Raw genomic sequence first — 15,370 nt, forward strand, 5'->3', positions numbered from 1 at the left:
GACTACTGTGCTGTTAAAATGCAGCCTCATATTTACACAGCTTGCAATGATACAGTCAGCCAATTATTTACTGAAAATGTTGGACACATAATTGATATACAACATTATTTTTTATGTTTTTTGGTAAGTTTATTAGTAAACGAGTATGCTTACAGACACACACACAGGCAGTTTTATGACTTGTAATCTTATGTGCAGCACTTTGTGACTCTGTCTTGAAAGGTGCTATAAAAATTTATTTATTTATTTATTTATAGTAGATTGCATACAGTTGGTGTAAAAAGACACCCAGCACAAAGAGAAGAGACATCTCATCTCAGTGTTTTTCATTGCTTATAGTGCACAGATGATAGCATTCATAGTTGGCACAGTCAATAATCAGTATTTCTGGAAATGTCTGTGAAGGTTCTCAGTCATCCAGGTCATCGTAGTCAAAGGAGCTTGCAAAGAAAAGCGTCTGGACTTCTTTAAGTTACTTGAAGACGTTTCACCTCTCATCCGAGAAGCTTCTTCAGTTCTAAGGTCAAATGGTGGAGAGTCCCAGATTTAAACCTAGTGGGAGTATCCCCCCACAGAGGGACAAAAGGACCTTTATCCTTTAGATGCAGATGGACTGCTGAGTCTTGTCCTGTGGAGGTGGCTCTTCTAATCCAGTTTTGAGTTCCCTCCACCTTCTCGGATGAGAGGTGAAACGTCTTCAAGTAACTTAAAGAAGTCCAGACGCTTTTCCTTGCAAGCTCCTTTGACTGTTTCTGGAAATGTGATAATATGGCTGTTTGTTGTTTTAGAGTTGAAATTCATCACATGGTCTCATTTTCTGGGTTAAACCTTGGCACATGTACAACAATTACAATTAGCACAGTCATATTTGTATCAGTTTTTGTCTGTGTAATGTGTTTATGTTACTAAAAAGGAAATATGCAGAAGATAAAGAGTGAACACAAACACTGTAAAATGTATGAACTCACAGGAGGTTTGGATTTAAGTAAAGTGCTTTGACTCACTGTTTAATGTCTGGATCATGTCTACGTCTGCAGCGCTGCTGGTCTCAAAGTGTTTTATATGGATTCTAAAGCTTATTCAGGCTCATTCAGGTGGTGCATAGTGTCAGACTGAAAGTATTACTAAGTCATTGGTGGCATAAAACATAACCTTCAATTTGCATGTTTTAAATTACTTTGCTCAAGTCTCATTAAAGTCTCGTAGAGGAAATGACAAAAGTTCCAAAGGAGAACTTAGTAAGCCTCTAAAGGTATTTTGCTATGATTAATAGACCTGCTTCCACACCGTACTTACCTTAAGATATACAAAATCAAGTTCTGTAACAAGTGTACAGGTGAAAAAGGATTATTAGAAACACACTCGTGCAGTGTACCGAAAGACAGTGAATCAAATCGTGATTCTGGCTGACGTTCTGCACGTCCAGCCCACACTGCCGTCAAGTCTTTGTGTCCTGATTAGAATTAATCACCACTGTAAAAGGTTTCATTTATTTTATGTATATGATACAGTTTCAGCATGTCAATATATGAAGAGTCTTTGCTTTTCTTCTGTTCCAGCTCAACTTTATTTTGTTTGTGAACATCGTGCGAGTTCTGGCCACTAAAATACGAGAGACGAACGCAGGGCGATACGACACCAGGAAACAGTACAGGTTTGAAATGACTTTTTCTGTAACGCCACTCATTCATCCTGTGCTCAGGGTTGCAGTCTGCTCTAAATGCCTCTGTATGTCACTACTCGTGAATGCTGGTGTGCTGATAACTCACCGTTTCACTCCCCAGATGCACCGGTCAGGTGCTGTGTCAGGCTTCTGTCTTGTTTCTTAAGGACATAAGGTTCAGATACTGTCAGTTTGCTTTAGATCGTTATTATTTTAGGCCTGCCACTTTTTCATTTGTCCTCCATTTGTCCAGTTTTCTCATTTCTTTTAAGGAAACTGCACACCATGGTGAGATATGGATATAACTGAGTTTTCAGTTAAAAGCTCTTCGGGAATCACTTAATTGGTCAAAGATATAATTTTACGGCTGTTAAACTGTGTTATCTTTTGTATTTCTCATGGAATCAGCTAAAGAAATGCAAACAATTTATGCATCTTTGCAACAGGCTGCTAGTGACAAAGAGCCTAAATGTACAATTTACAAGTGGCTCCAAGTTGCCTGCTGTGTGTCGACACAACACTGGTCCACTGGTTCATCCCCAGAGTTAGAAATATATTAGAAAATGGTCAGATACAAGGACTGGACTATTCTAGTGTAAGAGCAACAAGTGAAGGATCCACTGACGCAGCATCAAATATTTACTGAGTTTAATTCTCAGTGTGCCAAAATATTACAGACTTCCACAGACCAAAGATGAGCACATTAGTTTATGATGATTGGCCACAGGTATGAGACAGATGGGTTGTATAGAGCGCTCTGAGTGAATGAATGAATATGATTCTTTATCTACATTAGGGGAAATGCATTGTTCAGTAGCTTTCTAACAGACTCGAGGCTGAAGTAAAGGTGGTTCAGACCACAAACCTATTTAGAAGTTCTAGTCTATATTTTGACCCACAGCTGATCAACTTATAGAATCTTTTCTACTGATGGCTGTAAAAAAAAAAAAAAGTTCTAAATATCTTTGCTGGCAAGCTCAATTCTTTCAGATCAAAATTCAAGTCTTTATCATATCAACCTGACCACATTCACTTTGTTCTGGCATCTGAGTTCTCTCTGATCTCCATGACAGATCTCCTGGACATAGAGAAAAGAGACAGATGAGAAACTGACTGAAATGAATCCTGACAAATTTCATATAAAAGTTCTGCCTGTCACTTTCCCCCCCATTCTGCTCTCAGTTAGCGATCTGTCCCTTTTATCCAGGTGCATTAAATGACTGCTTCAAGACAGCTAGTGTCTTCCCTCTCACAGATACAGCTGTTTTACATAAGTACAGTGCATGTTCAAACTTCCCTTCATTTCTGAAATTCTTGAGGAAACCATTGCTCATCAGGCTCGCCAGCCAGTTGACAAGAATATCTGACAAGTTCCAGTTTGGTTTCCATCAAAACCAGAGCAGTAGTGAAAATGACTAATGATATTATTATACGCTTACACATGCAGCTGTGCTTTTCTGTTTAGACCTAATAACTTCAAAAATCTCCCTTACCTCAGTGAATGTTTCATCAGTATTACCCTGAATTTCCTGCCTCTCAGTTCTGGTAAAAAGTTTGACTAAAGACATCAAACTGGTCTCTCCCTCACAATATCAAGTCATCTGCTAAAATCTTTGTATTATTTTTGAACAGCGTTTGAATTTTGAATCTCACATCCTTAAGCTCATCCGGTTTTATTTCTTTCATCTAAAAAAACTGCAAAAAAACAAAAAACAAAAACTTGTGTTAACCAAAAACATTTAGATTTAGTTCTCACATTAATGCGCTATCATCTCGATTATTTTAATTGTGGGTTCGCAGAATTATGTACAAAGTCTATGAAATGAGGTGAACTCACAGAAATTCACACCATGTGATGTAAATAAAGACAAATGTGTTTATCCGAGTTAAAATATTGTTGGTAAAATATTTGCTTCACACTGCAACAGAATAACACATCAGGTGCTTTTCTTCTAAAGTCATCAACAAGCTTATTGATGCTGTTACATCCCCACATGAAAGCTAGGCGAAGAGGGTGGGGGACAGTAACAGTTGGATCCGGGTTGAAATGAAAAGAACACCAGGCAGAGGTAGTTAACACAAAATATCTTTATTATAATCAATTAACTCAATAATCATATAAATAGTAACGACAGAAAGAGACAGCACTGCTGCTTTAATGGTAAATCAGACCAGTCAACCCAAAGAGATGGTGACCACTTCAACAAAGAAAACAACTATAAGGCTCCAACAGAAAAAGACAGCAACGCTGCTATTAACAATAACCAAGCAGGCCACACAAAATAATGGAGGCCGCTGTCCCTTAAGGAAAACCACTGCTCAGTTAAGAACTACTCACAAAGAGCCACGCACAGTGGGGCTGGTCACGCACAGCTGGCCTTTTCCACACCTAGACCAGACTCACACACTGCCCAGCACAGAGGAAATCCACCAGAAGCCTCTCCCGCATCCACACTGCTCTTCTCCAGCTTATATCACCTCTGAGGGTAATTGGTGGTAAACGAGGGCAGATGAGCAGCAGGTGTGTCCTAAAAGGAGAAAGCAGGGGCAGAGAGAGACAGGGGAGGGGCAATAAAGAAGGAGGAGGAGAGGGAGAGGACAACACCACGCCCACACACTCCCACAGCCTCACAGAATGTAACAGATGCTGTTGTGAAGACAGCTGGAGCTGTTTGGTTCAAATTAATTTTTTATAAAGCGACGAGGAAATGTGGAGAAAAGTGACAGAAATTGTAAGATTTCTGTGCAAAATATGTAACAGTAACTTGATTCTAGACATCAGCTGTACTCCTCATCCTGGTGGCTGTCAGGGGAAAATATTTATGGGGATTCCAACACTCGTGTTTGACAAAGTTTGACCACTTTTCTCCAAGATGGTCAATCCATTAGCAGCTGGGTAAGGGCTAGACTTGGTGTTCCTAACCTTACTGTTCCTCTGATAACCACCAATGCTCAGCTTCAACCACTAGCAAACAGCTAAACAAACACAAGCTCACTTAGCTTGATAAGCGTGAGTCTGCAATAACGCGGCAACCGCTTACCAGAAAAAACTATTCTTGCAATGAAGATATAATTACAGTGCAATAAAAATTGATCCTGAAACCATAAAAACGTGGGGACTGCCTTGGCTGCTGAGCTTCATGGAAAAGAAGGCGATAGTGCTTAATGTGGGGCCAGGGGCTGTTATAGATGGGGTTGGGGTGCCCCCGTGTCCACAAAGGGATTGGCCTGTCTCAGGCAGACATAATGTGAGATAGAGTTCATGCAGATGAGTAAACACACTAACATAAGCACTATATGCCCAACGCGAGCCCCCACCTTAACCTTTAGCAAAGACGTGACACTGGAATATAATGATTTGGGTTGTGAGAGCTGGAGTGTATCCACACACACACACACACTTCCACATTTGCAATTATCACCATTTTCCCCCTGTTGGTGCTGGCATCAGTGTGTCAGATAAAAACATAATTACAGCGTATTATCTGACAGGAGCGTAGCTCTGAATGCCGCTGGCGAGGTCGTTCTGTGTAGATGAACAGATGACTTGTCAGAAAAGATGATAGTGATCCAGTAAACTGGAAGCTGAATACACGTCATACACGTTTGTTTTGAGTTTTTAAAACTTTTAAACTGAACAATACAAACACGAGAACACAAATCAATAAATTAAACATTAGATATGACATTGAAACAACTCACTTACACATCCTGTGGTCAAGTGTTTTTCCTCCATTCAGAGTTTATCTAGTTTATCCAGATCTGAGTCATTATTATAGTTACACTCTACTTTTTAATGTTTAGTCTCCTAGTTTAGTATTTTCACTGTTTGCTAGTTTATTAATATTTCTCAGTTCTTTGTTTAATTTGATTCCCTTTCATGTCCACTCTGTCTCTGTGTGTCCTTCTTAGCGTCCCAGTTTTGTCTTTGTGTTGTTGTTTCTGTGTGTTGAGTCTGCACTTTCTGCGTGTCTCCTTCCTCCTCTGTCAGTTCCTTGTTTTTAGTCTATTCATGTGTTTGTTTGTTATCTTTCCATTTAGTTATTGCCTATCCTGTTCCCTTTGTCTCTTCCCCAGGTTTTGTCTTTTTGTGAAGTCAGCCATGTCTCTGTTTGTTTACCTTTCGTCTTAGTGAAGTTTGTGTGTCTTTGTCTCAGTGTTTATTTTGATTTTGTTTTGCTTCCCCTGTCTCGTTACTCCTGATTTGTCTCTGCTGTGTCTCCAGCTGTCTCCACTTGTCCTAATCACCTTCCCATATTGTCTCAGTCTCCCTTTGTCCCTTGTTGGAACCTGAAGTTATTGAAGTTCCCTTCGTGTTTCTCAGTTCCTGTGTTTTCCGGCCTCAGTGTTATTGCCACTTTAGGTTCCAGTCAGTTTATGTTTGTAGTTTTCCTTTTGTATTTTATGTTTTACTTCTCATTGTATCCCAGTCACCAAAAAGGTAAAAAAACAAAACAAAAAAACCTGCATAAAAAAATTAAAATCACTTCTGATGTTGTGAAAGAAAACACAAGCAAAACAAAAACTAAAATGTACCACTTCTTGATTTTTGACAAAAAACAAACTCATCAAAAAGTAAATTACTCTCAACTGAAGAAATGTTTTCCTTACTTTCTGTGCTCTAAAGCAAACAAATTAACCTTCCATCTTCCGGTGTCCATTTTCTCTCATCCTCCTCACCTCTTTCTTTGTTTCCTTTTTACTCACTTAACCTTTCTTTTTTTCATTCTCGCTATTTTCTCTTAGTTTCTCCGTTTCTTCCTTTTGCCCATTAATTTTCCCTTTTTAATCCTTTTAGTAGATTTCTTTCAATTAGCTTATTTCTCGGAATCAGACCATTTACACACTCAGACAAAATCATTGAGATAAAAAAAGCTAATGGACCACAAGGAGTTCATCTTTCAGAAGGAAAAATTGTTTACACCTTATTTTTCCAGCTCCAAAAAAAAGAGGAGATGAGAACCCACACGACCAAAATCGAAGAGTCGAGTAAAAAATTGATTTGATTCTTAGATTTTGACACAAACACGTCCATTAAACTTTGTCTTAGTCATCTTTCTGCTCATCTGTTCCAGCAGTTATGGAAATGCAAAAGGGATCTGATGAGAGATTCATATACTGAGATCAACAGTAACATTATAACTAATTACAGCGAGGTATTCCCTATCCAACTGAGAGATATAATCCTGGATCCATCACGACGCCTCCTCTCAGTAGAAAGTGCCTGAAACACGTCATGTAGGAGGGGTCCAGGAGGAATTCAAGTCAGATGCCCAGACCGCCTCAAATGGCTCATTTCATTGTGGAGGAGCAGCAACGCTCACTCCAAAGTTTAGTCGAGGCACCCTTCAGAGGAAGCCCTTTTCCAGTGCTTGTATCCGCGATGTGATTCTCATGACCGCAGTTGAGAACAGGAACAGAGTCTATATCGACCAGTAAATTAACACCTTTGCGTTCAGGCTCAGCGCTCTCGTCACAGCAACATAATCTGTGGAAAATCAAGTTTTTTTTTCTTTATTTCCACACTCTGCTGTGGCAGTATCACTAAAGACTGGTTCAGCAGACCAGAAACATGATCTGATCATCAGTTGTGTAGGTTGGTACAACTCTGATGTAACTGATGGCTCTGAAAGGCACTTTACATCAGTCAGTGATCACATATCACAGCCAGGGTCGTATGTGCCCCCATGGTAATGCACAGTCCCTTCAGTTATTCATATAGATGAGATCTGAGGAACTGACAAGGCGAGTGAAACAGTTACATTAACATGTCTGTATCTGTGTTAGTGCAGTCTAACTGTAGATCATAAGGTTGAATAAATACATTTAGTGACCATAATTGCAGAACTTCAAAGGATGGCTATGAGGCTGCACGTGGAATTAATCAGTTTGTTTGACTGGAACAAACCATGCCAAATATGTGCTGATGAATTTTGAGCAAAAGCCCGCAGTGTCTTCCTGTGAATGCTGTGGGTGGACTAATGAGATGAAACATGAAAAACAAATCTGTTTCATTTTTTTTTCTCTAAGGTCACAAAGTTGTTGCTAAAAAAACATTAAACTGGCTGCAGATTATGTCTTTGATCACGCCAAATCTGCCTTTTTACCTCCACGAATGAAGGTTCATTCTTTGTTTTCACGTCCGGTACATCGATGTTTTCATGCAGAATATTATGAGATTTGTTTTTCATTTGATTTAAATGCATACACATGTTTAGCCTTGTGCCTTAGTCAAATTAAAGTTTTGATTTCAATTTATGCAGCGAAAATGGAAATTTAAGAACCACTGACAAGTTGATTTTTAAAGGGTAATTTTAAAACATTCACAGTAAAATGTTCTTCAGAGACGGAGCATCAGTATTCATTCAGCTCTTTAGTAATTACATTTGGTCCAACCATTTCTATTCTTTGGTCACATTAAAGGAAACGACTGTCTGCTGTTATGATGCATGCATACGAAGTGCAAAGCAAACGTTCACTGTGTAAGTCATGTGAAAACAGTCGTTGGAGTGCTTTTGTACTCTGGCTTTTAACAGCCAATGTTATCCTGAAAACACAACCTTATGCTTGGAATTAAGTAACAGGAACATATTTTAAGAACCACCTCTAAGCCCTTTCCTTTTTTTTTTCCTCCCTGACACTCAGTATAAGAAAAGTTGAATCATACAAGCTTTGCCTGCCCACAATTGGAAACCGTAAGCATGTCCTTGGTGGTGTTAAGAAAGAGTTTATGAAAGAAGTGTTAACTGAATGTCTCTCCAAAGTTGAAATATTTTAAACTTATAACAGGTATTCACATACTTACGGCACATTTGCATAAATCTGTATAGATATTCAGCATGTACAGTATCAGTATGGCTGTTTCTCAACTGTTAGATTTGGTTTCTTGGAGTCATGTGCTTCCCCCTCTTAACCCTGAGTCAACCACATCTAGCATATGGGCAAAGAAAGATCTCACTAATTACAGGATAATATGGGAACAGCCACTTTAGTTCTGCAGGGATGTTAGCTTGCTCTTAGCTTGCTAGCTTTTCTGTTTTTTGTTTTGTTGTTGTTTTTTCGTACAGGAAATTCAAATTGATGTGCATGTGACAACTTTGACTACTGCATAATATTTCTGTCACAGATGAAAAGCGAAGTTATAACTGTGATCCTGGCATGAGCCACACACTACAGCACATTAGGAGAAATCCTCAAAGCTCAAGGATTTCTCCTGTGTTTCCAGCCTTTTATGCATCTTGTCAGAAAGTTTTAAATTCATTGCATGATCTAATTTACTGTGACGTTCAAACTGCTCCTCTGTTGCAGACTGTAGCAATCTTTTGCTGGAGTTGTTGTTCCCATTTCCCCCCGGGGGGGTGTACAAGGGACAACAGAAATTTAATAGGCTGCAAACTTGCTCCTCACTTTCCAGGATGAGTCATTACATGAAGTTCTCATCTGAGCTTAAAGGCAGTTTAGACATTTCAGTGTGTTTTTCAGACCAAAGGCAGTACAATCCAAAACAACTCAGATGGTCTCATAAATTAAAAGCATGGAACTGATCCCTGAGCAGTTTATTCCTTGGAGGTCTGTACAGTTTAATGAGCGTGTGCACTGGCACTGCATTTGTGTGTGCACATGTATTCTGGTGCATGTGTTTCAGCTTGCTGGCACAAGTCAACTTTAACACAGTATTTGTTTTAATGTTCATTTACTTTATTAAATGCTTGAGAGTGAAACTGTGCACACTTCCTTCAGTGCCGTTGTTGATGAGCTGACGATGGACTGCAGTTAGCCGTCTGCAGTGACTGGAACGTGTATTTGTTCACATTGCTAAGACTATGAGGTACTTCCCACTTTTATAAAGCATTCATAAAGCTGTTAGTTTGATTTCTAGTCAGTGAGCTCAAAAACAACAGGTCAAATACATGCCCACCAGGAAATGGTCCCAACAGAACAGAAGTAATTTTATCTGATGCATTCAAACATCTGTCACTTTTTGATTTAGACAAACGGTAACTAACGGGATTCTCACTGAAGCCAGAAGTGGAGACTGAAGCCTGTTATATGCTCTGGGAAACAGAGACCCAGAGTTTGCTTAAAATCATTTATTATGCACGTTCTCCCAAGACTGAGCCTAAATGATAAACTGAAAAAGTATACTTTAGTTCTGCAGTCTAGTTGCTTAATTAACATTCCCCGAGCAACAAGTTTGAAAACCTGTCCTGTACTTTTGTATTCGAGCCAGGAGAATTAGCTTAGCTTGTGTGAAGAATAGATGCTTGGCAATTAAAAAAAATCACTGCCAATTCTGCATCCAGAGAAAGTATTAACCTGGCAAACATCAAACTAATTTGCAGCTAGTTAAGCCGTACACTGTAACGATGGCTGCTTTCAGTCACTTCGATATGAAAACTAGAACCTCTGTCTTGTGTGTGTTCTTGCAGGAAACTGGCAAAGTCCACTCTTGTGCTCGTGCTGGTGTTTGGCATCCACTACATCATCTTCGTTGGGATGCCTCATACATATCAGGGACCAAGCTGGGAAATCCGAATGTACTGTGAGCTGTTTTTCAACTCATTTCAGGTACTTTCTGTGTTACACAACATGTAATGAGCGCTTCAAATCCGCTTCTTCCTGTGAAAAATGCACCGAGCAGCAAACACACCTGCACCAGGTCATTTTGCTCAGACTTTTGGCGATCCATGAAGGGAATGCAATTTTGGTGCACAGAGCAAATGCATTTTTCCTGGCCGCTTGGACTTGCTTAGCATTGGATCTGCTCCATAATATTTTGGCCACTTTAACTAAAAAACAAAAACATTTTGTTTTCCTAATTTTTGCACTTTTCTTTTGTTTGTGGAAACTTTCAGCCGGTCAGTCCAAGCATTATTTGGCAAGTTCATGAGAGACTATTTACAACTGTGCAGTTGCCGACAGCTAGAGGGGGTCTACAATGAACATCGTTTATTTACACTGGTACACACAAGCTCTTTATATCTATTCCAAGGTCACAGGCATCTGTTCCATCTGCTGCCTAAATAAACACGTGTAAAACCACAATTGCACAGCGAGTAGTGAAAGCATCAAGCAAGCGACTTTACTCTTGAGCTTATCCAGTTTGGCAGTTTTTAATAATGATTCCACTCTTTCCAAGCCAAATCAGCAGGTGTCTTGGGTACTGACACATTTCAAACGACTTGCCACAAATCCATAGAGACCAATCAATTAACAGTATCACCAGTGCTCCTGCATTTTTAATTACAGTACTGTTAGACGTGTCTCGGCAGTAACGATGTGAGTGACAGGGATTGTAGAGATTTTACGGTGCTCCCTGAATCAAGAGGGTTGTACGGCCACAGCGGCTCTAAAGATTTAGCATTTAGAAAAGCCTTTAATTACAGCTGTCGCACTGCAGTAGCATTTAAAAGCAGATCATTATAGATTTTTCTCCGGCCAAATAAAAATAAGCACTGTTACACACACAGAGTAGATTTCTTTAAGCTTGCTGACACGCCCAAAGAAAATTCGAAAGGGAATTCATCTTATTTGCCTCTGGTAGTGTAAATAAAGTGTAATCAAACTGCTGTGTTCATGTTTTGGATGTAATCTGAGTAACAATAACTTACTGAGAATCTTCTAGATCAGGGGTGCCCAATCCCAGTCCTCGAGAGCTACCGTCCTGCAGCTTTTAGATGCATTCTTGCATCCTTCAGTTATTTTTCTGAAAGTGACTGAGTTGTGGATATTTTATCACTTACAGGTCAACTAGTCAGCTCAATTATTACATTTTTCATGTCATGGATCAGGATGGCCCACAATTATCTTCTCTAAATGCCTCTGGGTGACTGTCAGTGAAGCGCCTTCATAATGACTCTGAGTGCTGCCTAAATTTAAATGAGCAGTTATAATTATATGTAAGTGGGGTCGAGCCCTTTACTGGGTGTGAACTAGATTAACTAACATACATGAACGGTTTATTTTCAGCTTGGCATGAATAATCAGCGAACATGTTACCAAAATGTTTATGCCATACATGTGTAAGCTACTGTTTGAAACAGCTGAAACGTTATGCTTCAGCATAATAAATAAATAAAATAATAATGAATAAATCCTAAGCCTTCAGGCACATTTACTTAAGTTTTTTATTAACCAGTCAAGCATTTAATACGATGAACATTCAACACTCGAGAACTTCTGAAAGTCGTGTAATAAAAGGTCTTTGTGGTAAAGGTGCTCGGTCTTCTCTCTGAGGCCACTGATTGCTGAGCAGTGTCACAGGAAGTTATATAGCAGACACAATGTGCAATTAACAAGAACTTAAAAATGGGGGGAAAAAAAAGACATTTATAACTTTAGTAAAAAAAAAAGGTGAAACTAATCTGACATTTGTTCCATACTGCGTGATTTTTGCATTTATTTGGAAATTGCATTATTAATCCTGTGTAATCTAACTGTCAGGGTTCTCAGCTTAAAAATAAAGAAAGAAAATAACAGCTGACAGAGTAAACATGATGCCGTCTTAATGTGAAATGTTGCTGTCATCAGATTAAAAATGACCCTGTAGTTTAAAAAAAACTGACAGTTAAATATCGAGGTTAAAGATATGTAAATCATTTTGTTTTTTATTAACATTTTACACAACTTGAAAGGGAAAATTAAATAAATTTGTAAGCAAAAAACCTAAATAGATGATGTAAATGTCAGCTTTAATGTTACTCTGATTTACCAGCAGAACAAAATAGACTGTCATTCCTATAATAAGTACTTTCCTTCACGTAACACCACATTGCTTTATATTTATTAAAAAAATAAACCCAGAAGACACTCATGAATAATTCTGTATATCTTTTAAAGGTGCATAGTCAGGGTAGGTGTCAACCTTAGGTAGACGCGACTGTGCAAGGAGTAAGTTTAACAATCGTGGTTTCAGAGTCGTTATTCAAAAATAGGAATATATATCAAGTTCACAAAACTGTGACAGTAACTTCAGAGCACAGAGGCTTCACAAACAGGAAGCATGACTCTTTAACTTTGTTTACTTTGTAGTTTCGTAACCTTTTCATGGCTGGCGGTGGCTGCGATTAGACGCAATAGGCTTTCAGGTCGTCTGTTTGCCCATCCCAGGCTTGTGGATACAATATCTCAGGAATGCCTTCAGGGAATTTCTTAGCATTTGGCACAAACTTTGACTTGGCCTCCAGGATGACATGATTAAAATTGAATTTGACTGCAACTTTAGTGGTTGGCAGAGTCATTCAAACGCAATGCGGCATTTCTAATTTACAGAATAAAAGATATGTGTGTAGAGCAGGTTTTAAAGGGTAAAGAGACAGGAAGCGTGTGGAACATTGTATCAGCTTCAAAATCCACAAAAGCTGCCTGTGGGAACATTGTTCTACCTTACTAATAAATGGACCCCAAAAGCTCTGATCCATGTTTGATAATGTGCCGCTACATCCTTAAATTATGCTAGTAAGGGGCCATATTCAACCAACCAGTATAACCAAGACATTTTAATAATTTCTTTTTTTAATTAGGCTGATGTGTGCACCTATGCCAGCTGAAGCCAAAAAAACAAACACCATGCTTGAATTTGTGATGGGATCCAAAGATGCAACAAAAACACAATTTTCTGCCAAAATGAGCACAAAAATTACGCACTGCCCCCCAATGAGCCAAATAACCCTCAGCTGCATCACTCCATCCACCTCAGCATCCACCGCATTTATTTGAAGCCACAATATTATCATGGAAACAAAAATTGCTCTGAATGTGTAAATTAAACACATTCACTCGAAAACATTACTTGTTATTGCATTTATCCATGTAAATACTCTAAAAAAAGTAAACCCTTAGATAAAAAATAAAGTTAAGCTACATGCAGATGTAAGGACAGATGCTAAGTATCATTTGTATGGAAGTGATGTCTGGACAGGTGCTAAGCAACCCACAGGGCTAGATTAACCTGCTGGGAGGCCCTGGGGCGGAAGTTATCTGCCAGGCTCTTACTCACCTCAGTTCCTCCAATTCTCTTTTGCATGGATGAGTGCTTCAGACTCCAGGTTTGGTATGATTGGTTTTGCAAGTGACAATTAATTTAAAAAATGCATTTACAAAGATGCACTCAAGCACATTAGTGTAGTGATAAAGGCCTGAAGTGTAATGGATTTTTTGGAGTTAACCCATTGCCCTTGTGAGGTGTCACTGGATCAGAAGGCCTGGGAAATGGTTAGCCACAGTAAGGAGAGTATGATGACCTCTGTTTGCTGATAGTGCTGAGCTTTCTGGCTTTACGAAAGGTAACAAGGACACCCCACCTGCTTTTAGATATTTAATTACAAGTAAAGCTCTTAATCTTTGATTTCAGGTGTTTTCAGTCTCATTCCTACAGGTGTATAAAGTCAAGCACCTAGCCATGCTGTCTGCCTTTGCAAACATTGTTCTAAAGAGCTCATTGAATTGAAGCTGTGCTGTAATGGGATGCCGCTGCTGGCTGTAGCTCAGGTGGTAGAGTGGGTCACCTACTCACCGGAAAGTTGGTGGTTTGATCCCAGTCTGCATGCCAAATATCGTTATTATCCCCACGCTCCGATGCATCCATCGGAGCACGAATGCGAGTGAATATTAGATAGAAGCACTAAAAAACCTTACACAAAGTGCTTGTGTGATTGGGTGAATGCACAAGTTGTATAACGCACTGGGTGCTCAGTGAGAGTAGAAAAGCGCTATATAAGAACCAGTCCATTCACTGTTTCAACAACTCTTACAAATATCAATGTTCCAAACCTTCTCTGGCATTAACATTAGCACAAACACTGTCCACCAGGAGCTTCATGCTATCGGCTTCTATGGCCGAGCAGCAGTGCATTGCATAGGTGGCGAGCTGCTTTAGTCCATGCAGTCTGTCAGGAAGGTTTTGGTAGAAGAGCATTTATGAAACTACGTGATAGAACGTCCTACAACCACACCTGCAGGCACGTATCTTCACTCATTCTCCTTGATATTATCGATATTACCCCCAGTTTCATTTTGAGACGACATCAACAGATCTCCTGTAGCGTCACATTTCCTTAATATTATGTTAAGTACATGTAAAACTTATGGGCAGTACACACCTGCAAAAAAACCCCCAAAAAAACAGTAGATGAACATCCATCCATCCGTTTGGGCTGTCATAGGGAACATCATGGACCGTCTGTCAGACAGACAGATGACCATTCACACCTAAGCCTGATTTACAATCACCAATTAACCTAACATGCATGTCTCTGGAGTGTGGGAGGAAACTACACAAGCCTCAGCTAGTCAGTCGATTCAAACTGGGCACCTATGGAAACTTTATTCCCATTCCTCCAAGTTATTCCTACATTTGTATGTCAGCACAGCAGATTTTACACTGAAATAGCAGATGCTCTCACTCATTGCTGTGTCAGGGTCTTGCAGTGCAGTGTAGTAACACTATTAGTTGCACTATATTATTTTCTGGCTTAATATTTCCACTTCTGTTATAAGTACGTGCTTCTTTCTTCCTTTGATATTGGATAAATGTCTCTGATTCTCTGAATCCTTTTTTTTTTTTTTTTTTTTTTTTTAAATCAAGTTATTATTTTCTCTACTATTTTTGAAATGCAGGACCTGAATCTCATCATTGTAGAATATATATCTCTTTACTCTTTGGTAACATTTTTATGAACAAAGACTGTGAAATAGGTAACCTTGGAT

General features: G+C 39.2%; 1 protein-coding gene across 1 annotated transcript in view; it reads left to right on the forward strand.

Annotated features, from left to right (window-relative positions):
* pth2ra (parathyroid hormone 2 receptor a) overlaps positions 1-15,370 on the forward strand; it is a 74,207-nt gene that overhangs the window by 49,113 nt on the left and 9,724 nt on the right. The window contains exons 10-11 of the mRNA XM_084907852.1: positions 1,560-1,654; positions 10,093-10,231. Of these exons, the coding sequence (XP_084763978.1) occupies positions 1,560-1,654; positions 10,093-10,231 (234 nt within the window). The remainder of the gene's footprint in view (positions 1-1,559; positions 1,655-10,092; positions 10,232-15,370) is intronic.

The sequence above is a fragment of the Perissodus microlepis genome, chromosome 16 (assembly GCF_051167445.1).
Source record: "Perissodus microlepis isolate ML-2025 ecotype Zambia chromosome 16, ASM5116744v1, whole genome shotgun sequence".
NCBI classification, from domain to species: domain Eukaryota; kingdom Metazoa; phylum Chordata; class Actinopteri; order Cichliformes; family Cichlidae; genus Perissodus; species Perissodus microlepis.